Raw genomic sequence first — 25,486 nt, forward strand, 5'->3', positions numbered from 1 at the left:
TCAAGAGCCAAGGGTTTTGGAACAGGGGGTGTGTGGAGGTGGAGAGTACCTTCAGCCATAATTCAAGTTGTCCCCACACAAGCAAAGAATACAAAGAGATGTCAGATGTTATATACACAGCTACAGACAGCTATCAGTAGCCTGGTTTCTTTATTTGCTAATATAGAGCTCCAGAAGTGTGAATCATACACCTATCTAACGCAGAAGTGCATTCCCACGTGCCCTCTGGGTGGTGTGTCCAGCCCTGCAGGTCACAGAACAGCCTGCAGCTACCAGCAGCCATAGTGGAGATGAGCAAAAGCCACGTGCTTTTGTCCTGAGACACAGGGGGATGTAACGAGGCAGCAAATATTTCTGCAGCCGTCTCTCATCCCCACACACCAATAGAGTCAAGCCCTGATGTTTCTGTCTAGAAAAACATTAGGCATATCCTCAGATTCCATTCACCACAAGTGGCTTTGTGAGCTCAGACAGACTTCAGTCCAGTGTAACGCCGTCAAAGCCCTGGTTCTAAATCCCATCTCTTCCGAATTCACAACCTCAATACATCCCTCTCATGCATCTTTCATTCAGTAAATACAGTTCCAAAAAGTTGGAGGTTTTATTTTTTTTTTTAAAAAAGGAACTATCGATAAAGATTTGTGAGGAATCATCTTCTTTTTACTTTGTTTAATGTCAGCCCCAACTCTTACATCTTTATTTAGTTTGGTGACATAATGCAATGGAAAGTACAGCAACGAGAACAGAACAGCAAGGTTCCAGGCTGCAGCAAGTGAGGGCTTGCTCAAATGCAACAGTCATAGACACAGAAGTAAAGGAAAGAAGCAGCTCACCTTCAGGAGGTCTCAGGTACACAGGATCTCCAGTGAGATGCCCTCACCTCCACTGCCAGCCCTTACACGAGGGCTGGATCCCGGCTCCACCCTTCTGGTCACACAGCTGCACAGCACTGCATGCACCTGAGCCCCCCGGCTGGCCCTGCCTTCCCACCAGGTGTTCAAACAGTGGTTCAGGCCATGACTTAGCATCTCCACTACATTTCTTACAGAGATGAGAATAAATAACATATCAAACTTAGAAAATCTCAGTGACCTTATCTGAGTGTACGATAATATTTTCAACGTATTTTCTCAGCACTGATAGAAGAAAGGATCGAGCACAGCCTCTCAAAAAAGACCTGGGAGGCCACCCTAAGCTTGGCTTACTAAAACATACAATACTTCAAGTAACTGAAAAAAATAAAATGGGAACACTGATGCTTTCTCTTCTGAGGAGTTCTGAGATCTTTACCATTCAGGTAGGCACATACTGATCAATGCTGACACTTGAGCATTTGGTTTACATATTCCTGTTTTCTTCTCTACTCCTCTGAAGCTGCTGCTTTTGGCAACCACCTCTCAGATACAAGTGGGAAGCCAAAGAAAAGAAGAGCATCTTGTTCTCAGTCTACAACCACAATCACTTCATTTTTATACCATAAAAGCCCGGCTATTGAAACGGTAGCTGACGCTGATCTCCACTAATGACGAGAAAGCAGACAATTAGCAAAACCATGCTGAAGGCTTCAGATCTTTCAACTTTGAAACTAAGCCTTAAAAACTTGACTCTTTAGCACCCATTCTATTCAAAAAGAAGCAGAAATGCTTCTAATAGAAGTACTCAGTGACACCAAACAAAGCATTAGTAGATACATTAACAGCCATATGCAGAAAGAAGAACCAAACTCACCCAACAGAAGAAAGGTCTCTCCAGCTACGCAGCACCCCTTCCCAAAAAGCAGCACAGGTCCCAGAGATGCTCCCCCTCCCGTGGCTGGCCCTTTTATGAGCCCGGGGGGCTGCAGCCCTTCTGGCCACCTGGAGAGCACAGCTGCAAACAACTGACCCATGATCCCTGCCAGCAACACCCCCTCGCCAGGTGCTCAATCACCAGTTCAAGCTGTTTTCTAACGGTTCCCCTACAGTATCTTAAAAGCAGCTTCAGCAAACAAAGCAGAACATCTCCTGACATCAAGAAGAAAAGGGGGAATTCCTCTGGTCAGGCTTCCCTGGAAAGCCAACAGCTATTGTAAGACAACAGTGGTAGATTAAATGTGACTTGAGTGCATTGTAACCTACACCAAAACCAAAGCTGCTGCTATGTATTTTGGAGACCTGAGCATCCAAACACCAGCCCAAAGCTTTCATCTCCTGATGACTGAAACCCAATTAAAGGAGAACCAAGTGACAGGTTTCACACTAAACATGGCTCAGTAGAGATGCTCAGCAGCTCTTAGTTCCCTGCTTTATCAAAGCTGTCACTTCCCCTGTCTCTAAAAATTGGTAATAAAAAAAAATTTGATTTGCCTCTAATGGGTGTCAGGATAAAATCAATGATCTGTCTGAAATGTGAGTAATTTCAAAACTACAAGTTTTTTACCATGAACCAATTTACACAAAAATAGGGGAAAAGAAAGAAAAATTAAGAGAATGAAATGCTACAATGCTGAGTTGTTCAGCATATCAGAGAGAACAGCAGGGAGAGATAACACTGTTTATAGCAGGATGGGCTTTGATTAAACAAACATGCTCGGGTTCTTGTTCTTTCCAGCACCTTTTGACAGAAAATGCTATAAAAGCTGGAAGCGACTTCCATTCCCTTTTCCCTGCACAGGAAAGCTGTTACCAGAATGAGAGCAGTCTGGACAGACAGTCACTCGACTGCTGCAGGCTCCCTTGCCCTCCCTTCGGGGAAGGTGAGACTTCACTCACCTAGCCAGAATGAAAAACCAAACACCTTCTGCCATACAGAACAGCACCTACTTCATCAAAAGGTAACAAGCAAAACAAACACATCTTTTCATCCTTCAGACTCCATATCTCTGCCTTTCACTGTGCTCTGGTGATATTGTTATCTCATCTTTTCAACAGTATTCATGCTTATGGGTTTGAAAAACTGATACCTAATGAGGCCACAAACTGGTGGTCTCCATTTCCATCCCCGGGAACAGCAGTGGAGTCTCCAGTACACATGGATTTCCAATTTGCACAACTCCCTACTATTTAGCCCTGTGTATAAGCTGCTGCTTGACACCAAATGAAATTGTGAACTGATGACTTAAGGCAACGGTTGTATTTAACATGGAGCAGCTTTTACGGCTTTTGTGAAGAAAAAGAAGAGGTTCTAGACAAACACAGTGAAACACTGCACTTGTGTGACTAGATCCAACACCAAGAGGATTCCAAGACACACAGATAAAGGTACATTGGTGCAGTTTGCACAGTCTTCCTAAAAACACATTGCACAAACTGAGGGAAATGAACTTGCACGCTGCATGCTGTAATCTGGCACAGCTGTAAAAACAGCTACAATGAACGGAAGGTAGCATGCTCTCCAGCCACACTGAACTTTACTACCTGCATAGTTAGCTTCTCCAGTTTCATTTCCAGAGATCTGTTCTGCTCTTCCAGCTTGCTGCGTTCAGCTTCCAGCTCCTCAATCTTCAGCCTGGAGGGGAAAGGAAAGACAGTAAACACTGTGTCCTTGCCCAGACCCTCCACAAATAGTCCAGTTACAAAATGAAATCACATACAGTGGCAGATGATTCCTGTATTCAGTATCACAAAGCTACACTACTGAGACAGTCCAAACTTACAACTAAAAGATCCAAGTTTGCATGATTAAAATTAAACTCCAGAAGTATTTTGTCAAAACACACAACTTGAACATAAAGCAAATTCAACCTCGCTGCTTCCTGAACCAGAGAATGTGTCAAGATGATCATGTTCAATAACCACCAACAGCTGAAATCTCCACGCATGTGTCAGATCTCTTTTTGATCTGATTTATACTTTTGGCCTTTGCAACGCTCCTTGGCAGTAAGTTCCAAAATTTAATTATGTGCTGTATGAAAAATTAGTTCATTTTGTTTTATACTTCACACGTGATTATTTCACTGAGCGCCTGTTAGTTCTGCTAGGAGAAGTTGTGAATAATTGTCCCATCCTCCCCTCTCTGAACTACTTTACAGATCTCCCCCATCACTTCCTGAAGAATCTCACTTTACTCTTTCCACACATTGAAGGCTTTCCATATTTCTGCCCGTTGTTATTGCCCATCCTTGTTGTTCCTCAGTTTTATACAGACTTCTTGCTACGAGAAGAGCTAGATCTACAAACAGCACTCTGATGTATTGAGTAGTGTGAGGTTGTTTTCTTCCCAACTTCTAACTCCTAGCATTCTACGTCTTCGTAACTTACTTAACATTTTCAGAAGGCTGTTCACAGTAATGTAGGACCTCCTTCTTGAGCAATAACAGCTTGTTTAGGGTCCTCTATTGTACAAGTAAAAGTAAAGGTGTTTTTTCTTGCATGGGTTTTACATTTATTGACATTCAACTTCGTGTCCCACTTTATCAAGTAGTATAAGATCCTTCTGAACTACCAGCAGCCTGATAAGTGGCATCATTTCATATTACCTCAAACTGTCTCCTCACTACTCACAAACTTCTTTGAGCTGGAAAATTCTCAACACAAAGCATTCTAGGATCTCATGGAAAACCCAATGAACATTTGTTCTTTGATTTTCCATCTTTTAACTTTGCATGACACGAATTAATGGAAGAAAAATATATTAAGCTTTACAAATCATAAAGATATTATCTCTGACCAGAAAATGCTAAAGACATTACATTAAAAGTTAGGAGAGCCTTCTGACAAGGTACCCCAGTAGTTTTGCCACACATGCACACATCCAGAAACAGCCACCAGTGCAGGCAGTATAGTGGGACAGCCAGCCTCTGCGGGGCAAAATTCTTATTAATCCAACAAAAAACATTCTTTCTTATTCCATTCAAGTTTCTTTGAGACCTTTGGCTCAAAGCTTTTTGAAAGGTCAAATATGTTGTATCAACAATATCAGCTTTAGCCAAATGGTTGTTCAGTTCTTCAGAAAGCTCTATTAAAACTTGTTATGCAGGAGAAATTATTATAAAATGTTCAATATAACATTTCTGTTTACATTTCAGTACAGAGTACATGAGCTTCAACACTTTGAGAATCCAGCTTCCTCATTTCAACTTCTTGTGACTAAATGTGCATCTAATACATATTAACATTGATCCCTGAGTCCAATTTGCAGAGAATTTTTTCAGAATAATTTTTTTAAATTATCTTGCTTGATAACATGCACTTTTAAATTATCTAAATTAAGCTGAAAATCTTTGCACCGTGACAATAAACAATATGTCCATCTGCCATCACCCAGAAGTTATGCAACAGAAATTTCAGGTACAAGTGAGGAGTCATCTCCCCTAGAAACAGGGCAGGAGAGGGAAACGCTACAAACCCTTCCTCAGAAGCCAGCTGATCTACATGTTCAGCACAGAAATGTCTCCATTATAAATATGCAGCTTCAATTGCTTAAATTATTTGTAAGCCTGACCCCTGCTGGTAATTTTCAGATATTAGAAAGGATCGTCATTTTCTCTGCTGGATGCTTCTAAGACACAGATGAACAGCTTTTAGCATTGTCGAGGCCGTTCAAAAAGATCATCACTAATTTCCAGAAGAGATGCTAAGCTCACAGGGATGGAGGATGCCGAAGAAGCGGAAGACTGAAAAGGTCAGAAAAAATGGAAATTCGAAAAACGGAATTAATGCTGTTAATGGTGTGCACCTAAATGGATTGCTGAGCAGAGCACGAGAACAGCAACGCTCTTCTGTGAGGAAGAACAGCAAAGCAGCTTCTGAAAGGTCAGAGGCAGGCACAGGACTCCCACCAGTGCCTTCCCCACACTGCACAGGCTGACTTTTTATTTAGAACAAATTTTCCCCATCCAGCCCCCAGACAAGCTGTGGTGCTGCTGCTGTCTGCCTGCACATCACTCTGCACAGAGCTCAGGCCCTTATCTAAAAACCATTCACAGCCATCACCAGAAAACATTTGCGAAGGACCTGAGGGACAAGCAAGGTGTGACAAGGGAAGGCTTCAAGCCGTTGCATTTCTAAATATTTCCCCTGCAATTTTAAGATGGGTTCAATCCTTCCTGCCCTTTGTATCTGCCCAGACAGGCATCAGGCTGCCTCACAGCGCAGCAGGCCGCAGCTCAGGCCGCAGCTCAGCCCGCTCACCTGCACAGCCAAAGCTCCTGGAGGGCTGGGAACACTGCTGGAATCTCTTTGTGCTGGGGACGTTTTCAGGACTCACCAGTGCTTTCACAACTTAGCCCTTTTCTAACCTATTTTTAACACTGTTAAGTGTCCTGGATCTGCAGTGGGAAAGCATTAAGAGCTGTTAGGAAACAGTTTGTGCTGTTCTAGCTTTGCTTTACAAGCCCTGGAGAACACTCCCCAATGGCAAAGAGAGAGAAGCAAGGGAAATCCTATCTATATATAAACACAGCGAAGCATTTGCAGCTGGTGGTTAAGATACAGCAGTTAAATATTGAAAAATATTTACATGCTAGGCACCAGAGTTTTTTTTTCAAGTGAATTCAGGTACGGGGCCAACCACACACTGCTTCTGGATGCTCCAGCCTTAGTCTGCATGCACTTTGCATGCTCTCTGTCCAGGGACGTCTGCAAGAAGATCAGTGATCCTATTTTATCACCAATTTGCATGCCTCCACTTGTTACACCTGGGAGTTACTTTCATGTGGGCAGAACAATCCAAAACACATTCATGTGAGAAGAACACAATGTGGAGTAGAGAAACACTGGGGTACAGCACAACCATCTATCAACTTAATGTCTGTCCAAGAATGAATGCCAGTGCTCATTTTAAAAGCAGCCTTGTGGCATGAGGAAGGAAGAAACATTACTTACTTTCCAAAATACTGACACCACTCTCAATTTTAGGGATACAGGGAAAATCATCCAGATCAACATTTGTAAAATTTACCAACTTATTCTCTTGAAAATATCTAAATTGTGAGAAAGATCTCATCATGTTTCTGGAAGACTTTTCCTGCATTAAATGCAGATTACCTAGAAGCAAAGGTTCCAAAGGCAGCCATCTCCTCAGCCTTTTGCAAGATCAAATTTAGTGCAAGAATACTGATAAGTTGGCATTTGCTCAGACTTGTAGATTTTCTCCCTTCCCAAAAATTGTGCTTTATATTGCCTCTACTGCACATTTCACTGTCCCAAATTAGAAGATTGAACACAAAAAACACACTGTAGCTTCAGGTCTACTGAAATGACACTTGTGAGAGAATCAGGAGATATCACATTCTGTGTTCAGTCTGCCTACAATGTGCTCAGGTGGTGAGCAATAGCTGCTGGAGAGAAAGGCCAGGCTGTTCATTTTAGGAAGAAGCAAAAAATAAAAAATAAATAGAAAGAAAAAAAAGGTAACCTTTGAATTTCTCAACAGCATCCATGCACTTCCGAACATCCCATTCCGTCCAGGTGCTGACCACTGACTACTCACCACCGTCACCCCTCCATCATCTTTATTTGTTTTTAATGTTCATAGATGTGGTACACGATTGCCTGTAGAGTAGCATGGGTCTCACCAATGAGGACATGTCTCACAGAGGCCCCATCTGTGAAGAGGACATGGCCATGTGGAAATGCTATTGCTGAACAAGAAACTACTGAATGGAGCAGAAAATATATGTGTTGGGAAGGCGCTATTAAGGGATCCAGATGGCATTGAGATGGTGTTAGGAGCAGAGCAGACAGAATTCCAGCAAGTGTGACTAATAGGCATTGGCAAGAACATGAATTTCTTTTGAATTACTGTAACTCTACCCAGTCACTATATCCACAGAAAACATTTAGGATTTACTGGGGCTGTAGTTTGACAGCAGAGTGAAAAAGTTCAGATTTGTTCCAGCTGAAAAGGTCCTTCAGCTGTTGCTGGTTAAGTCTTTGGTGAAGTTTTTTTTTTTTTTTTTTTTTTTTTAATAGATTTCTTATATTTATAGGTTCTGAAATATTAGTTCCCGCACACTATCATCTTCTTCCTAAAAGGTGTTAATGCCTAAATGCTCTGTGCTTTGCTATACCCCACAGTACACAAACTCAACAATTTGACCACTTTTTCCTTTTGTAAGATCTGCAGAATATAAACAAATGGAATTTCAGAGGGAGCAGCAAGAAGTGTGAAGAATGACAGCATTAGCACTGGCTTTTATGGTCTCTTCTGAAACAATGATGCTGGGAGAGAGTTTCACATTTAAAGTTATAAAAGGTCTGACGAAAGAGCACTTTGTTCTCCAGAGGAGGAGGAAAAACTGATGAAGTCTTTCAAGCCTCTTGCTGAAAATTTACTTTCCATACTAAAGAAAAAATGAGACAAAAGTATATTTTTAAAAGCTCTCATTCACTCACAAGAGGTGAATACAGATTCAAAGAATTAATATGGATTTTTTTTTCCCTTCATGCCTGTCCTTTTGTTTTCAGAAGTTAGCTCCTAACCACAGGGTGTATATGGAAATGCCTGAAGCTCACAGTCCTGCTCTGCAGACTCCTCTTGCTGGCTTCTCCTGGTTTTCCTCTATTTTTCACGTTCCTTCATGACAGCAGCTAACTGAAGTGGCTGGGCCCAGTCCAGAAGAGCAGACACATTGTACTGTAGGTTAATGAGCTTTCAAAGAACACAGTAAACTACAGAAATGGAAATAGCTCTGTCATAAGCTATGGGACTTCTTTCCCCACTAACCAATTTGCAAAGTTTGTACTCTTCTTCCCCATTTTCTGCCAGAACTAATTTCTGGCAACAGTCTGTAGATGAAAAGAGGAGCAGTGGAGCTCACGTTGCCAGCTCCAACTTAGCAGCTACGTAAAACTGAGTCAACACTTGTGCCTGATGGCACAGCAGGTGGGCATGCACAGCAAACCCAATCCCTATGCATAGTCTTCTCTCTTCTCCTCTGGTGTTCCTGTTCTTCCACCACAGCTACCCAGTTGGTCTCCACTGCACAGAGGGGACTCATCAGCCACGTCCCATGAAGGGCTCTGCCGTGGATCATGGAGGATTATTCCTGAACCCCAAGCATGGGGGGAAGACAGTGAGTTACTATGTGCTGCTTTGACAAGGAGACTCTCCTGTGAAGAGCAAGCTTGGCCCAGGTTTGTGTCCAATGCACAGAAAATGCCAGAAAACACAAAAAAAAGCTGAACCACATCCTTTGACTGCTCAAGTCTAGGACCATAAGCAAAAAAGTTTTATTCAGAGTTGGTCCTACAGTGCAGAGAAGCATGTGTGCTGCTGGATAGAGCGTCTGAGTGTCTGAAAAGAGTGAAGTAATGGTAGCCAAAACATGGAAAAAAGAGCAAGCATTGGCTTACCAGCTTGTGAGCAAGGACTGCTCCAGCTAAAAGAGAACATTTTTTCAGTCATTTACTGTTAGAAACCAAGAGCAGTGAAAAGAGTGATTAAAAACAAACAAATGCCTGCTTTTTAGAACAGCTTTGTAGCTAAATGACTAGCATCAGGGCTGGGGACAAGTATTTAAATCAGCTCGTCTACTGTAACAACTAAACGCAATTCAGGAAAAAGCAGCAGCAAAAAAACAGCCCGGAATTAGATCCAGGGACTGTCGTCTCTGTGCACCCATAGACCCAGGAGCACACGGCACTGAATTGGGAAAGGAAAGACAAAATATCACTGCGAAACCAGTTCAGAAGCTCAGCTGCTTTGATTAAACAGCCTTCAGTGTACGGCTCAGGACTGGAAAATAGCTCCACATCATTAATGGCTTTACTGGGAATAGGCTTGTCTTTCTGTCATACTTTGTGAGGAGGCTTTGACACAATTTCATGAAAGGAGGAGAGAGATGAGATTAGTATCAAAGAAATTCTTTTAAAACAAAAGAAGAGAGTGAAAAACATGACCTAGAGGGCTTGAGGGCTACCCATGAGCAAACTCTAACACCACAACACCATAATGAGTGGGTAATTGTGAGTTCCACTTGTTCCTGCTCGGGAAATAAATTTTAATTCAGAACAAAGCCAGACATCTCCATTCTCTCTGCCAAGAGCCTCCAGCAATATGAAGCGGTCCCAGACCACGTGGCAATCCGGCTGCTCCCCCCTACACACACTGTCCCTGAAGCTGCTCCATTAATAGATGGCAAAAAATGCTGTTCAGTGAAGATAAACACTGAGTAATGAGTCTTGGAGGGGGAAACAAAGAGACTGAACGTCTCCTCCATGAAAGGGTGCTGCAGCTCATACCAGCCCAGGGAGGGAAAGACCGAGGAGTTGCTTTAGAAACATTCTGAAAACCCTCAGCTCCCAGAAGACAGCAAACAGGATGCTGGCTTCACTGATAGAGAGGCATAAAATTAATCAGGAACTATGGGTTTAATGTTGCTGCAGAGGTGCTGAAATACTTCTGCAACAGTATAAACATCAGGTTTCAGAGGGTCTGCTGCACCTCAAAGGGAAAACTTGAATGAGCTCAGGTCAAATAAACATCCACAATAAGCAAAATGGAGACAGGTTTACTCTGTTGAAAAAGGAAAGTTACAGCATATTATCTTCTACCAGAACTCACATGCATGATGAAATTAAAAAAGGGAGATGTACGCCTTGGGTCTTCAAAACTATTACACCACCTTGAGGGAACTATACTCCAGGAGTGAGTCCCTGTGATTAAGTTTATAGCCTTAAAACGTATTGGAAGAGCTTAGCCGAACATGTGTTATTTTCCAATACCTTCCCTCTGCTATGGAACTGGGCTTTCAAAGCCGTAAAACAAGCTCCAGAGGCAAGGCACAAGAGCAAAGTCATAACACGCAGGCCAGTAATTTCTGCTTTCTGCAAGATTCTGCTTGCTGCAAAAACCCACTTTCAGTCCTAAGAGGCAGTAACACTTTATAGTGATGGAGCTGAAAATATAAAAGAATTAAGAAGTGAAACCCCAGCCAAAATCTTACATCAGCTGAGAATAAAAAACTCCTCCTGTCAAGATCTGATTTGCTCAGCTTAAATAAAAGGAACTTTATTAAACATTCAGAAACAGATGAACTTTTCTATGCTCAGTATTTATTGTGTCACCTGGTTTGGAATGGAAGCTGTAAATGCTTTAATAAATACATGGAAAGGTTGTCTAGCTTCCCTGTAGCTTTTGTTAATGCTTGTGTATCCTCTGCTGAAATGCTGTTTTGTAACTTCTCTTTCACTGAATAACAACAGGTACCCCTCTGCCATCTGCAGCAATGCACCAGGGGAAACATCCTTCTTTTATCTCCGGTGCTACATGCACATCAGTATTACAAAAGCTCAATTCTAAACCTCTTTACATACATGCCAACAGATCCTATGTTTACAGTCCAGATTTGGTCAAAATACGAAAAAAACAGCAGTGTTCCTTCCACAGGGAAGGAAGTCAACAAAGGGAATAGCAGTGCAGGAGCCAGTCTTATGAAGCCAGTCTTATGAGTGCAAGAGACCCCAAATACATTAAAAGAGAAGAGCCTGCAGACTCTCAAAAGATTAAAAAAATAAAGCCTGTAAAGTATGTAAATGCAGGAAAAATCAGGGGCTGAGGCTTTCTGCTAATGCTTCACAGCTTTCTTATGTCCAGAACAGACAGGAAAGTAAAAAGTGTGCTCAGGAAAAGAAATACCAAGTCTATACAAGTGGTATACTTGTAAGGAAATACAAGGAAAACAAGTTCTAATCAATGTTACTCCATTGCTCCCTGAATAAGAGTGCCTACGTACATAGCATGGCAGTGTGGCATGATGAGGTCTCTTATCTGGTGCTCCACCATAGGACAGCAGGAACATTAGCAGACAGTGAAACTAGCCTGGGCTTTTCCTTCTCCTTAGTTCCACTGAAAGCTGCTGAACCTTCCAGCTTCCCCCTTGCTTTGCTCACCTGAGTGCATCCACCTCCTCCTTGGTGATGAAGGTACTCTGCTCTGCGGTGCACTCTCGAGACTTCAGGACCTTCATCTCCACCTCCAGCTGCAAAAGAGAAAAGGTATGAGTTCCTCAGTGCTACTGGGGAAACGGAGACGTGAGAAGAGCAAAGGAAGGAGGAAGGAACCATTACATCCTGCACAGGTCAGACTCCTTTCAGGATACTGACAACTCCTCATGCGTTGAATGCCACAACCTCAGTTAATCCTTCTCCACTCCATGCTCCCTTTTGCCTTTTCCCAATATTTTCTCTGAGGCAGATGAGGTATAAAAAGTTGATTGTTTTCTACATTGAGCTCCTGTTTCTTTTTTAGATTTCTTTTTTAGAGATTTCCCCAATCCATCCCTAATGCATAATTGGATGCAGAAAATTATTAGTGCGCTATTGGGAGCTATCTGGTACCCAAGATTAAGTATTGACAGTTCAACCTCATTTAGCATCAATTCCTCCCATAAAGAAATGAACCACAGGATTATGCTGTCTCGTTTAGGACGAGGCTGACACACACACACAGAATGGAAAACACAGGGGAATATTTCCAGCACTTTCCAATATACATTTCTAGCTCAAGCTGCTCAGGTGGGTCTGGTGGAACAAAGAAGCAATTAAGAGTACTTTCTGCCTTTGCACTTGTTTGGGAAGAACTCATAAGAAAATACTTCAAAATTCACAAGCATGAAAACTTCTTAACCAGAGTCAATCATTCCCAGGTTCTCTGACTGAACCCCTAACCCACCTATCAAGACAAGGCACAGATGATTAAAACACATTACTTGTTTCTAGACCTCTCAGAAAGCAACTTATCACAAACTGTAAGCAGAAGAAGTATTTAGAGGACATGCAGCTTCTATTCCAGCACCCCCTCCCAGCTTAGATCTCCTCATTCAGAGTTTGGACCTCCTTGTCCTCTGTCTTTTGCAGCTGATAATAATTCCTCTCATAAATCTATGGACAAACACTGTATTTTTGCCACACAGAAGGAAAACAATAAGCAATTCAGCCCTAATTAGCAATGCAGAACTTATGACCACAGACAGCTCAATATCACAGAAATAATTCCCTTGAACAGCACTGATTGGACTGGTAGAGAAAAATCACATTGGAAAGATGAACTTTGTGCAACAGAAGCAAGTTAATAGAAATTCCCCAGTTTCACAACTACTACTCAGCCAGAACTGAAATCTTGACATATTGCCTCTTTGCCCTTCCATATTTGCCAGGAAAGGCAGACAGAACATGGCAGCACTGTTAGCAAGAAAGGGCAGAAAGGGGATGGCTGCATTACTCTCCCTCCCCTTTCCAAGGGCATAGCATTGGAGCACTGGAGCAGGTAGAGCTGAGTTTTTTGCTAAATTTCTCTCTGGCACCCCAAATCCCTGCATTCTCCCTTCCCTGTTAAAAGGCATCCAGAAAAAGAAAAAATAAAGCAAGGCCCACCTGCATCATCAAGCTGTACAAATGTTAATGTATATTAGCTGCCTGATAAGATTATCACAGCCAGAAATGCTTCCTTCAATTTTCTGATTACTGAGCTTATCTCTCCCAGCTCAGCCTATCACAGATGGCTGAGGATAAAGCAAGCGCTCCAGATAGTTCAGGAATGTGAATAAAAGGTACCAGGATAAGGAGCAGCCTTCAATTCCACCCTGCTTCTAGCAGGGGAGAACTCATCATATCTCTTGGTTCCCGCATCTGCTGAAGGCTGGATGTGTCTGCTAGTTGAGTTTTCTGCTGCTTTCGGACTGCATCTGAAGATGGAGGGGTTGGTAAATATGTTATTTATCACATTCTAAGCGGGCTCAGCCTTGAGTCCAAGTGCCACCTGCTCACCAACACGAGCAGATAAATCACTGCTGCCTTGCGGGTAGAAGGGAGGTGGAGTGGAAGGGCCAACGAGATGCTGCTGCTGTAAGAAGGGGTCACCTGTGTTTGCTGCACAGAGAGGAAAAATGGAGTGCAAATGGGAAAGGGAGACGGGAGTGTGAATGCACAAATGCTGAAGTGAGTGCTGCAGTGAAATCATCAGTGCACATCTTGCTTGAGATAGAGCAGTGACAAATTCATGCCAGGTATGCTCTGTAGTGGCACAATGAGATTCTGCTGGGTTTGTCAGAGCGAGGAGGGAAGGGCACAGGGCCTGTAATGGTGTTTGAAGCCATTTCTGTGCCCTGCAAATTCTCATGCACCAAAACTAGTGGGCTGTAAATCTGATGTCCCTGGGAGAGGTGAGCACAGCACGAGCATCGTGGCACCAACCAGCCCCAGTGAGGCAGTGCTGCACGGCACTGATTGGAGCTGCTGGAGAGTCTCAGGTTCAGATCAAGGCACAGCTTTGTGCCATTATGAATTATTGACATTAAAATCTCATTAGTCTTTTACGAAAAAAGAAAGAAAGGAAAAAAAAAAGTTAAGGTATTAAATATTTCATTTAAAAAACAAAACAAACACCCTGTTGCTTGTTTCCTTCAGTTATTGGGATTTGAGCGAGGAAAATGTCCCTGCTTGCCAATCTCACAGAGAACATTAAAAATGTTATTTATGTCTCTTTCAGGGCAAAAAGAAAGTTAGTTGAGATAAGCCGAAGCAGCTTCTTGATGGCATCCAGTTCTGCTTTTCTGAAGGCAGCTCAGCACAAGCAAAGAGGTCCTCACAGAATAAGGAGGAAGAGAAGAGCAAAGAGAGCAAAGAATGAGGAATGTGTTGATTGAGCCTTCCTTGTGTGCAGCTGCACCTGCCTGACATGATGCAGCACACGCTGTGCAGCCCAAGGGCAGCGCTGGCACCAACCTGGCATTGCACAGCCACTGCGTCCCCAGGCACACAGCTCTGATGGTCTGCAGCTGAGACAGAAAGCAGAGGAAAAGAAGGCAGAAAAGCAGCAGAACCGAAGGAGGAAATAAACAGCATGGAGGCAGTACAAGCACAAAGCCATACTCTGTGATTTTCAGCTCTGTCTCTTCACTTGTCCTCTTGCTACAAGTGGCAAAGAACAGTCCCAAAGATGGATAGGGCATGGAACAGCCTCTTGTTTTTTACTGCCTATTTCCCAGCAGATCACTTGTGCTCCATCAGTTTCTAGTCCTGCTCTCTCTCTCGTTTCCCATCCCATGTCTTCTGCAGGCTTTTCCCACTTTTCGGACTAACTCAGTCTTCCTGTCTAAACTCCAGTTTTTGTCAATATTTTTTTGTAACTGGCTGAGCTAAATTTATTACAACAAATACATTAAGTTAGTAGAAACATTTCCCAGTAGAGAGGGGGAAAGGCTGCTTAAATTCCTGCTCACTGTTGTATTTCCCCATTTATTACCAAACGACCCAGGTCAACTCCAACACTTTAACTCCTTTAAGCAGCATTGAGTGCAAAGGGAGAACACGCTGTCCCATAACACTGCATTGCATCCCTTAGGCTGGAAACTGCACAAGAGGAACCTGCAGCCCTTCAGAGCCTCAGGCTTAACAACACCCATGATCAGCCCCAGTCACTGCCCCATTACACAGAATCTATCAGCACTCTGAAAAGAAGCCAAACTTCTTGTTTTGTTCTTTAAAAAAAAAAATAAATAATAATAAAAAAATCTGAGTTATCCAAGGTTTTTATGACACTGGAAAGGGCAGAATAATGAGTGGTGTCAGAGTCCACGACTCGTGAATAAAACACGTAAACAGGTACTTAATGTTTTGACTATGCAATGTTCTCTTCACAGAACACACTGGAGCCTCTTGCTCTCATCCTAAATTGATAGCATTTATCCAGAACCTTTTCTCCTCTCTTACTTCACAAGCGTGAATTTCAGCCTTGCTTCATTACTGTCAATTGAGAACGATCCGGGCACATCTAGTATATAGAATAATTTCAGAAAGACCACATACGCAAATAGCCCAAAAGGTCAAATGCAAATATTTTTCCCAAAATAAACACTGTCATGGCTGTTTACCATCTGAGTAGGAGAGGAAAGAAGAGCATGGATTTTCATCCAGTGCTTAATTAAATGGAGTCCCTTTCTTCTCTCAGCCCTACTTTCCAACCTGCCTGGACAGGACTTCAAGATGGAGGCTCTCCTCCAAGTGTTAATGACATAGCAAACACCCACAGCACTGCAAAAAATGTGCTCCTCTCCAGTTTTCTGTACAAACTATTCCAAGATCTTTGAGGTGACAGGAGGAATATAAAACTACAAATTCATCCCCTGACAGCTAGAAGAAACAGAATTTTATTTTAGAGATCAGATTTACTTGGTATATTTATGGCATTTGTCATTGCTGACCCATATTTGTACCCTCCCCAGCATGTACTCTGAGTCTCTGCAACACCACAGACCCACCGTTCCTCCCACTTGACTCCAGCAGGCCTCAGTGTTGATAAAGATGAGCATTTCCAAAGCATCCCACTCACCCACTGCCCACACTCTTCTTCCAATGGGATTTATTACAGATTTAAGCTTCTAAATTAAATCAGTCACCCTCGTAAACTGTGTTTATGGACTTCTGAATATTGGAACACGCTGTCCAAAATAACGGCCAAATCCCTGCACAGGTGCCATGTTGTAAGCAATGAAATTCATAAAGGACTCAGTCTAAAGTACTTCAGCTCACTGCTAAAGTCAGGATTTGCTCGCTGAAAAAAGGGCCAGTTCATTTTCTCACATCGTGTACACGTATTTCATAGAACACATGCTGGAAACATATAGCCATTATTTGAATAATGAGTGCATTTTAGTGAGGGGCTGATACAGCAATCTTATCCTGATGAAGTGTGTCTGCACGTCATTCAGCATTCTTGGAGCTGTAAAAAGCAGGAAATGCTGAATCCATTATAAATGTCTAAAGGTTTAGTTAACAATGGGCTGATGCAACATCCTTTGAAAGGCCTTCCTCAGCAAAAGAGCTGATTTTAAAAGGCAGAGATAAATAGGCACTGAATTGCACAGAGCCAGCTCGGAAAGGTGAATTGAGAGGTTCTGTTTGACTACAAGTCTCAACACAATTTAGCAAGCTATTTAAATACATAAATATTTAAGTGTATGAAAACCAAGCAGATTTGGAAACGGGTGCTAAAACGGACTAGAGCAGAGAAATAGGGCCCTGAGCGTGACCCACATGCTGTGGTGGAACGCAGGCACACTCCAGTTCCCCAGGAGCCCATAGCCAACCACTGTAGCAACGTGACTTTCCTGCTCTCCAATGCTGGAGATGCTGTTTACCTCTCTTCCCACAGACAAAGCTTGGTGACCTCCTGATGTCTACAGACTCACAAACATGGTGTCAGGACAGAAATCCAACGTACATAAACGCCAGTGAGCTTAATTTGGGTGTCCAGCAGAACTATGAGGCAGGAAAACACCATGCTGAGCATTTCCATCCATCATTCTGCTCAGCAAAAGCAGCATCAGCTCCTCCAAGCACCCAGGGCTGAAGAGCTGCTCCATTTCAGTGCCTGCAGAGGAGGAGAATGGAGTCTCGCCAGGTTTCTTAATGGAACACACATTTCTAGTCTTTAACCTAACTTCTTCAAAGAACTAGGACAATATTTGCAAGACAAAATATCACTTGTCTTTCAGAAACAGGCCAAGCAGACCAGGTGCATTTCTGGGGGAAATTAATCCTCGATGCTACTGTAGAACAAAAGCAATAAAACCAAAGAAAATCAGATATTCAATAAAAAGTGTTTCAGAACTACCTATTTCCCTTTTGGTTAAAGCAAAATAATATATCTTCTCCTTTTTTCCTCTTTGAAAACAAAGGCGAGCTACATGAGAGTTGCTGCTCTCTGTGGGTTAGCCAGTCTGTAACAAACTTGGCATGCTTTTATCACTGAGAAGACAGGGCTAGAAGCAACCTTGCAGTAAACAGTACTCATGCATATACATTATTGTAGATACACACAAACTGGGAAATGGACATATGCTGACTTCTGCTTCTCTCCAGTACAGTCTGGATTGTGCTTTTTCTCCTCCTGTTGCAGTAAAAAGAGAGCAATTTTTCAAGTTTATACTGAATGTCATTCTATTTCATTTCCAAATATAATCTCCCAGAGAGAAGGTTCACTCGCCCTATTTCCAATCTCTAAAGTTAATTCACAAATTTATATTCCTTTCTCCCACTCGCTCTCCTAAATTAAGAGGCGTAATTACTAGGAACGCTTGCTACAAACGAATAAAGTGCCAGGGGAGAAGGAGCTGTCACTGCTGGACGCCGCAGCAGCCGCCCTCCCCTCCTTCCATCCCCCAGGGATCCTGCTTAGGAGGCAGTTTCTATCTTTCCCATCAGCAGGGGTAGCTGACACGCAGGAGCCGCGCCAGCCCCTCCCTCGCCAGCCAGGACAATCATAGGGAACAAAATTACAGAATTAAGGCCAGGCTGCCGTGCAGCCACCGGGCTGGCAGGGATCACTCCTCCCAAAGCAGCTCTGCCTCTCCCCGACCACCCTGGCAGTGGCAGGTTTCCTTCACGATGGCAGAGGAACTTGGAGCTGCCATCTAAAAATTCAGCCTCAGTCTCATCCCTCTCCTCCCTCCCCGACTCCAGCACCCTCTCAAAAGGAAGATTGATTATTATAATCAGACTCAGCTCTGACACAGCATTTGCATTTTCAAAGCACAGCATAGTCATTAACTAATTCATCTACCCCAAGGGAGCCCTAACGAGCTTTCACCTCTCTCCCCTCTGATTCCCAATCTGCAGGCAGCCTGCAGCTCTTCCTCGCACACCTCCCTCCACATTGTGCTGCACCAGCGTGACTTGGTGCAACTCCAAATGGTCCAGTGAGCCAAACTGAGTCCTGCTGCGAAGGAGCACAGCCCTGCTGGTAGCAGTGGATACACAGACACACCGCTCATAGCTGCCTACCTTAAGGATCCCATATGTGGTCACAAAGGTATAGGGTGCTACAGGGAACGGTTTGTGCCATGCAAAATAAGGCCAAGCACACGGAGGTCCCAAACTTCCCACGATCTCGTAAGACCAGCATCAATCAGCAGCCTGAGCATTAAGGAAGCATCCCCACATCGTGTCCTCCAAGCCTTGGCATCCCCTATCCACAGCCCATGCAGGGAGCTGAGGTGCTCACACCCCACATCCCTCCCCAAACTTTGCCCTAAAACTGCCCCTGTGCGACTCCTGCTGCATCCCAAGCTGCAAGCTGCCAGCCCTCTGTGTCCTGCCACCTCCCAGCTCTCTGTCCCTGCCACCTCCTAGCTCTGTCCCTGCCACCCCCCACCCTGCTGCCCCAGCACAGCTCCACACCCGCAGGTGCTCCGCACAGCAGCACATTATTCTTGATGAGCAATACTGTCTAATTGGAGGTGCTTAACCCATCGCTCAGATGATTTGTTTCAAAGACTTCTGTCTGGAATACTTAAGAATCAGGAAAATATTTATTTTCTCTCTTGCTTTTTCATCTCCTGCTGCAACATCCCAAGACTTGAGACGTGGGATCTCAGGCACAGCAGGGTGAGCACAGAGCTTCTGAATATCCCACGTGGCACAACGCTGGGGGCCCTTTGTGCCCACAGATGGCACAGACACAACCACAGTGGGTCAGGACAGAGCCTGCCCAGCATGCAGAAGGAGCACCCTGCCTGGGGCTCAGTCTGCAGGCAGCTGCCATGGCCAGCAGCACAGCACATCAGCAGCACATCACTCATGTCACCACACATCGTGTGAGTGCCAACATACAACTGCCTGGATGTTTTTCTTCTCTTGAGCTTTCTTCCTCAATTCAAGCTGTATTTCTTTCTTTTCTGCACTCTGGGATGGGTGTGAAATAGAATCGTGGGATAACCTGGCCTGGAGGGGACCCACAAGGATCATCAAGTGAAGTCCTGGCTCACACAGAGCTACCTAAAAGTTAAATCACACATCTGAAAAGGCTGGAAACAGGCATCACTGGACATCTCATGAGGATGTGAGCTGGCTCAGAGATTAACAAAGCCTGACAGTCTGAGGGGAAGGGGAGCAAATACCCTGAGCAAAAGACCCACAGTGCAAAAGAAGTGAAGACAGTGGTTTAAACCCACGGATTTACTCGTGGTGATGTAATTACAGATTTCAACTCTGCTCCAAAAGAAGGAATGAACGCAGGTCCTCTCCCCCCTGCTGCAGTTCCCAGGCCCACAGACCAGGCACTGCCACACAACAGCCAAAAATCTGTGGCAGCTCAGCACTCAGACCCCTCCACTCATTCATTTCCATGTCTGTTCAGCTCAGAGCCTTTCTGCTGCTATCAGCCTCGCTCCACCACCTCCACTACCCTGCAGATGACTCTCCTTTAATTACTACCAGAAGTTCCTCCCAGCAGGGAGAGCAAAACAGATGGTGTCCACTGAGAACAGGAAACTCCAGAGTAACTAGCCTGAACTGGCTGACACCTCCTACCTGTTAGAGCACCAAGCACAAGGTAAAAAACATTTAGGGAACTTCCAAGGCTTCAGCACTCAACACACTGCAACCTCAATCCAGTGGCAGCGCTGCAATGGAGGTGGCTGTTCTCAGGGCAAACAAGAAGTTGGAACTTTCACCAGAAGCAAATCTTCTTGCAGCTGTAACTCAGGGGCAAAGCAACAAATAAGCCTGAAAGACATTGTACCTCCTCTACGCAAAGTCTGAATACTGCTTGTTTCCTGAAAATATACCTTTGAGCAGTTTCTGGAGCATTCAGCCAAGAAATGCTCATGAAACGGTAGCTGTAATCCCACCTCTCCCTCCTCCCCATCAGTTTCCTTGTTGAAAAATCGGCACATAATGAACAGTCAGAGAAGAACCTACGCATTTCAACCAACCACCTAGGAAGAAGATCAAAGAGGAAAGGAAAGAGGAATCGAACATCCATTTTTGTTCCTTCGTCTCCTAACCTAAATACAGCGGAATCAATCTCTGCCGAATGCTGAGAGCAAAGGAGTCTTCGCTGAGTGCTAGGCTGCAAAATTGAATGTAATCCTCTTGTTCCAGCTCCCATGGAACAACCCACAGCCTGCTGCAACAGCTCCAACTCCACGTTGCAGTTTGCTGGCACATCTCTGCAGAGAGAGGGTGGGCGAGGGGACCCCCGGGGCTTCACACTGCAATGAATGCACAGGGATGGGCAGCACGAGGATGGGGACATGGCCAGCACTGAGGGAAATGGGGAGCTCTAGTGACAGAGCCTTCAGCTGCCTTCCAGAAAGCAGCAGACGCTTGGAGGAGCCTTGTTCCCAAACTCTTCCTGAAGCACAGACTAAGAAGAGCAGATTTAAGAGCATTCAAATGTTTCCTGCTAAATGACCCATGATGTGGACCTCCTGCCACAACACACAGCAGGCTTTTAATGTGTAAGAAGTGGGAAATCTCTCTCCCTGGGCAAAATAGCAAAGGTTACAGTGCCTGCCAAGATTGCTCTGCCCATTTCAGCCTCTTGGGATTATGCCTGTGTTCTCCTTCAGTTGCCAGCAAGCAATCAAAGAACAAAAAGCAAAAATCAATTCCCTCTCAAACACCGTATGTTCAGCTCGGGTGCCAGAATAGAAACCTGGCATTTTAACCTTTGGTGAGCGTGTTCCTGCTGCCACCAACAGTAAGCTCCGACACTTTGCTCTGAGGGAAGGGAAGGTGTAATAGATGTGCTGGGGATGACATTAGCACCGAATACACCATCAACAGGACAGGACCTGGCAGGAGCTTGATTTTATACAGCCAGTCTTTAGAGGTTAATGAAATATTCATAAATAAGTTAAAATTCTCCTGACAAGCTAGATCCTGTAGTACAACAAAGAGTTGTCAGCCTCAATTAAGCGATTCCAAAAAGGCAGGGCTGTGCCATTCATTATTTACCAAGAGGTCACAGGAAGAATTCTGCTCTATGATCTCCATGTCTCTGTGGATAAATTAGGCTTCACAGCTCCTGCTGGAGGACTCGGCTGCCCTGACAGAACCCACCACCACTCCCACCCACCTCCAACAGCCAACGGCAAAAACCACCAGGAACTCTTCTAAGGACACGCGGACACACAGAGATCGAAAGCAAAACAAATAGTGCAGTGAGCTGATTAGGCTGTCAGTGCAGGGACTAAGGCAGCCTTGACACAAAGTCTGTGAGCTTTTACCTCACTCTTGGTACACATAAGCCCAGCCCTGGGCAAGAAAAAAAGCATGCAGCTGTCTCTGATCTGTGGGTACGTGCAGTGAGCACGCCCTCAGTGCACCCTAAATCCAGCAGCTGGCACTGCTCTGGATGAGCTGTGCCTGCAGAATTGCCTCTCCCCACTCAGACCTCTCTGCCCGGCTTATTTTGGAGCAGCTACAACCCCAGGGCTGTGGAAGCAGGAGGAAAGCAGTTTCCTTCCTTGCCACAAGCAAGATGGAGACTAAGGATTACTTTGTCTCATCCAAACGTGACTGTTCCAAGTCTTTCTTTCTTTTCCTGTACTGCACTAACAGCACACGTTCCTCCTACAGCTCCTCCGAGATGCCTTTGAGGTGAGGCAGAAGAAAGGGGCAGAAACTGCTGAATCTCAAAGCAGCCAGCAGCTCTCACCTGATTTTTCCCCAACTCAACATGAGTCTGAGGTTGACTATCACTTTCATGTGATGGTGAACGAAGCCTGGAAAAGCACAGTATTTGCATGCCCGTTAATTATGCCTTTTGTGTCTTAAGGCTGTGCCTGCTATAATAAGGCCTCTGACAACATTCCTGTCCCACTGGTTTTATTTCACCCAGTATATCTCAGTGTAACTCACTCTGCAGTGACTCCAACAACAGGACGGCTCTAATCACAGCACAGCACGGCCCCCTGCTCAGGAAAATGATCCGTTTTCCTCTTCTGCTCCAACAACTGAAGATAAAAAGAAAATATTCCCTGGTGCTTTATTTTCACCCTTCGTCCTTGTTGCAGTTACAGCCCCGCAGCGCAAAGCTGAGAGCATTAACTCAGCTCTGAGCTGAGCAGAGCTCACTCACATCACCCTCCTTACCAAAAGCATGTGTTGGTGCAGCTCAGGGTGAGGGGCACAAACCCCTACACCTCAGGTTCCTGTGCTTCTCCCACTGCTGTGTGGAAGACTTCTAACCCTTAGACAGCTGTCACCATCTTCCAGGAGAAAACAAAAGCAGGCCTGTTGGAACTGACCGGTGCTGCCGAGTCCCATAAAACTTTAACGCTAATGGATCCAACAGCAGGTTCATTTGTGTAATGGGACTTTTAAGCAGACTGTTTATTTCTTTTTATTTCTTTTTAATTTGAAGTGAATGGACTGCTTGATCCCATGTGCAAGAATTGACTGAGTCTCTTCCTCCAACCTAATTGTAATCACAATTAGATATTCACATGCAAAGGTCTAACGTACCGACCACCTCTCTGGTCTCTAGGCAGTTGGGTAGCACTCATCGACTGCCATCCCACTGCACCCACAGTTCTGCTTTGCAGAGAAGCTTCTGACATTGCCACAGCTTTGTGTGCTGGACACGAATTTTGCAGAGTGGAACACGCAGCACACAACCAACCACGGCCATTCATCACCTCCTATATTAAGAGAGGAGGAAAAATTCTGCCTCTGCTCCTCAAAGCTCACTGTATTCCTGCATCGTGGGGAACAAGGAGGACTAATGTTAATGCACTTGTTTACAACGAGCACTTGAGAGCTCTCGTGTAGGAAAAGAGCTATTCTGAGCTCTCTGTTCAGCACAGGCAGATTCATGGTGCATCAGATGCTCTGGTGCTTCTGCAGCACCCACTGCTGAAACGTCACCTGGGATGATGTGACTGTACTGGCTACTGATCTTTGAAGGAAGCAAAATAAAATGACAAGAGGTTTAAAGACAGCTGCAATTTCCAGAGCAGGCTGAGGAGCCTGTTTTAAGGGAACACTGGAAGAGCTTGATTTGTTTAACCTGGGCAAGTGAAATGCTGGGAGAGAACAACTGCTCTCTATAAATACATCACCATATAAATATGAGGGAGGAAGAACAGTCACTGTAGTTTAAGAAGAATATTAACACATACAAAAAAGGATATTTAACTGCACATATATTTTCAGCTAGAACTGAGAACATTTCTAGCTGTTAGGGTAGGCTTTCAGTGATAGTAATGGGACAAATAAGCTAAGTATTTTCAAGACCAGCTTGATAAATTTATGAACTAAACTGTATGCTCAGTTGCCTCAGTTGCCAAAGAATCAGATTTTGTCACCTAAAGAGTTCTCTTCCAGTCTTCTCTTACTACATCATTTCATTCTGAATCAGTGTTTTGCTGCTTCTTTATAACCAGACTGGTGTTTTTCCAATCTGATTTGAAAACTGGGTATTTCCCTAAAAATGCCTCACTGAAAAACTGCTGCTGTGTTCATGCTGCTGCTCAGCTGAATGACACACTGTCCATCCAGCCCAGGCTGCTGCTCTTGTGTAAAGTGCGAGTATAACATCTGTCAAGTGCTGGGGAGGTTTGCTGTCATTTTGCTAGATCAATTTGGAAACCATGAAGGAGATTTTTGATAGATGGAGAATTTCTGCACCGATCGGTCACCTGCCTTCCCCTCCCAACCTGCTGGTTCTGTATTCATTCTGGCAAAGCCTCATTTCTGTTCGTAATCAATGTGGCTGGGTACTCTAATTCCACATTTAATTCCACCTACTGTAGATAATACAGAGAATTAACATCTCCATCAACGAGTACCAGTTTTGTCATCCTTGTGTCTTGCCTGTTTCATTTCTTGCTTTCTGTTTAATAGCTGTTAGACAAGAATTATATTAACTATATTACCTAATTATCTAGGGCAGATCTCCTATACTGAAGTTCACTTCTTTCCTGTTACCATCTGAAAAGTAAAAGTTTGTAAATTAAAAAAAAAAAAAAAAAAAAGTTAAAAAAATTGAACCTCGTTTAGTATTTCTCTTAAGTATCAAAAGTCACAGTTCTTGGTGCTCTGGAGGTCTGATGCAACCACTAGGAAGTGAAGTCTTTCAAATGCAACTCAAATGGTCTACGACCTGTGTGCATTTCTTGTGCCTTGTGCATTTCTTCTGCTTTATGCATTGATGCCAGTTGTGATGTTCCCAAACTCTTTCTGCAGTCTCTCCATGCTGCCCTCCAGTTAGCAGCCTGTTCCCAGCCACATCACGCTGTGTCCTCTGAGCAGATTTATTCCATGTATCCTCCTTACAGTCTTCATTATTTCTCCTGATAAGCATCAATGTAGCTAGTCACTGACATTTAAGTTAATCCCAACACTACGATTTCAGACTGAACACACGATTTGGCTCCTTAACTGTTCCTGACCTGCTGCCCTTAAATAAAGGTCTCCTGTTCCTTGCAGAGGGTTAGCAAACACATTCACTGAAGGCAAGGGGAACTCGTTGTTTTCATTTTGAGAGGTCTTTATTTCTTCTGTAAGGACACTCAATTTTTGTCATTCATTTTGTGATGACTACATCTTTGGACTTCAGATCTTCCCTCCCACCCCGCGAAGCAATTCTCATTCTTATAGCCATCCTTTTTAATCTGCTGGAGGATGAAATATCATTTGGTCCAATGAGCAGTCTATAGATTTCAGAGTCCACCTGAGTCAAGCTGCTTTTTGAAGATGAAAGCCAACGATAGCCAGATCACCTCTGGGCAATGAAAATACATGTGATACTTCTATAATACCAGGCTCGCTTCCCT

At 44.0% G+C, this 25,486-nt stretch overlaps 1 protein-coding gene across 2 annotated transcripts in view; it reads right to left on the reverse strand.

Annotated features, from left to right (window-relative positions):
- The window catches only part of MAD1L1 (mitotic arrest deficient 1 like 1), a 321,728-nt gene that overhangs the window by 142,477 nt on the left and 153,765 nt on the right, over nt 1-25,486 (reverse strand). For both annotated transcript variants that reach the window (XM_085237768.1, XM_085237767.1), the window contains exons 14-15: nt 11,814-11,902; nt 3,396-3,486 (exon numbers count right to left, since the gene is read on the reverse strand). In XM_085237768.1, coding sequence (XP_085093894.1) covers nt 3,396-3,486; nt 11,814-11,902 — 180 coding nt within the window. The remainder of the gene's footprint in view (nt 1-3,395; nt 3,487-11,813; nt 11,903-25,486) is intronic.

This window comes from Meleagris gallopavo, chromosome 16, assembly GCF_905368555.1.
Source record: "Meleagris gallopavo chromosome 16, MGAL_WU_HG_1.1, whole genome shotgun sequence".
NCBI lineage: Eukaryota > Metazoa > Chordata > Aves > Galliformes > Phasianidae > Meleagris > Meleagris gallopavo.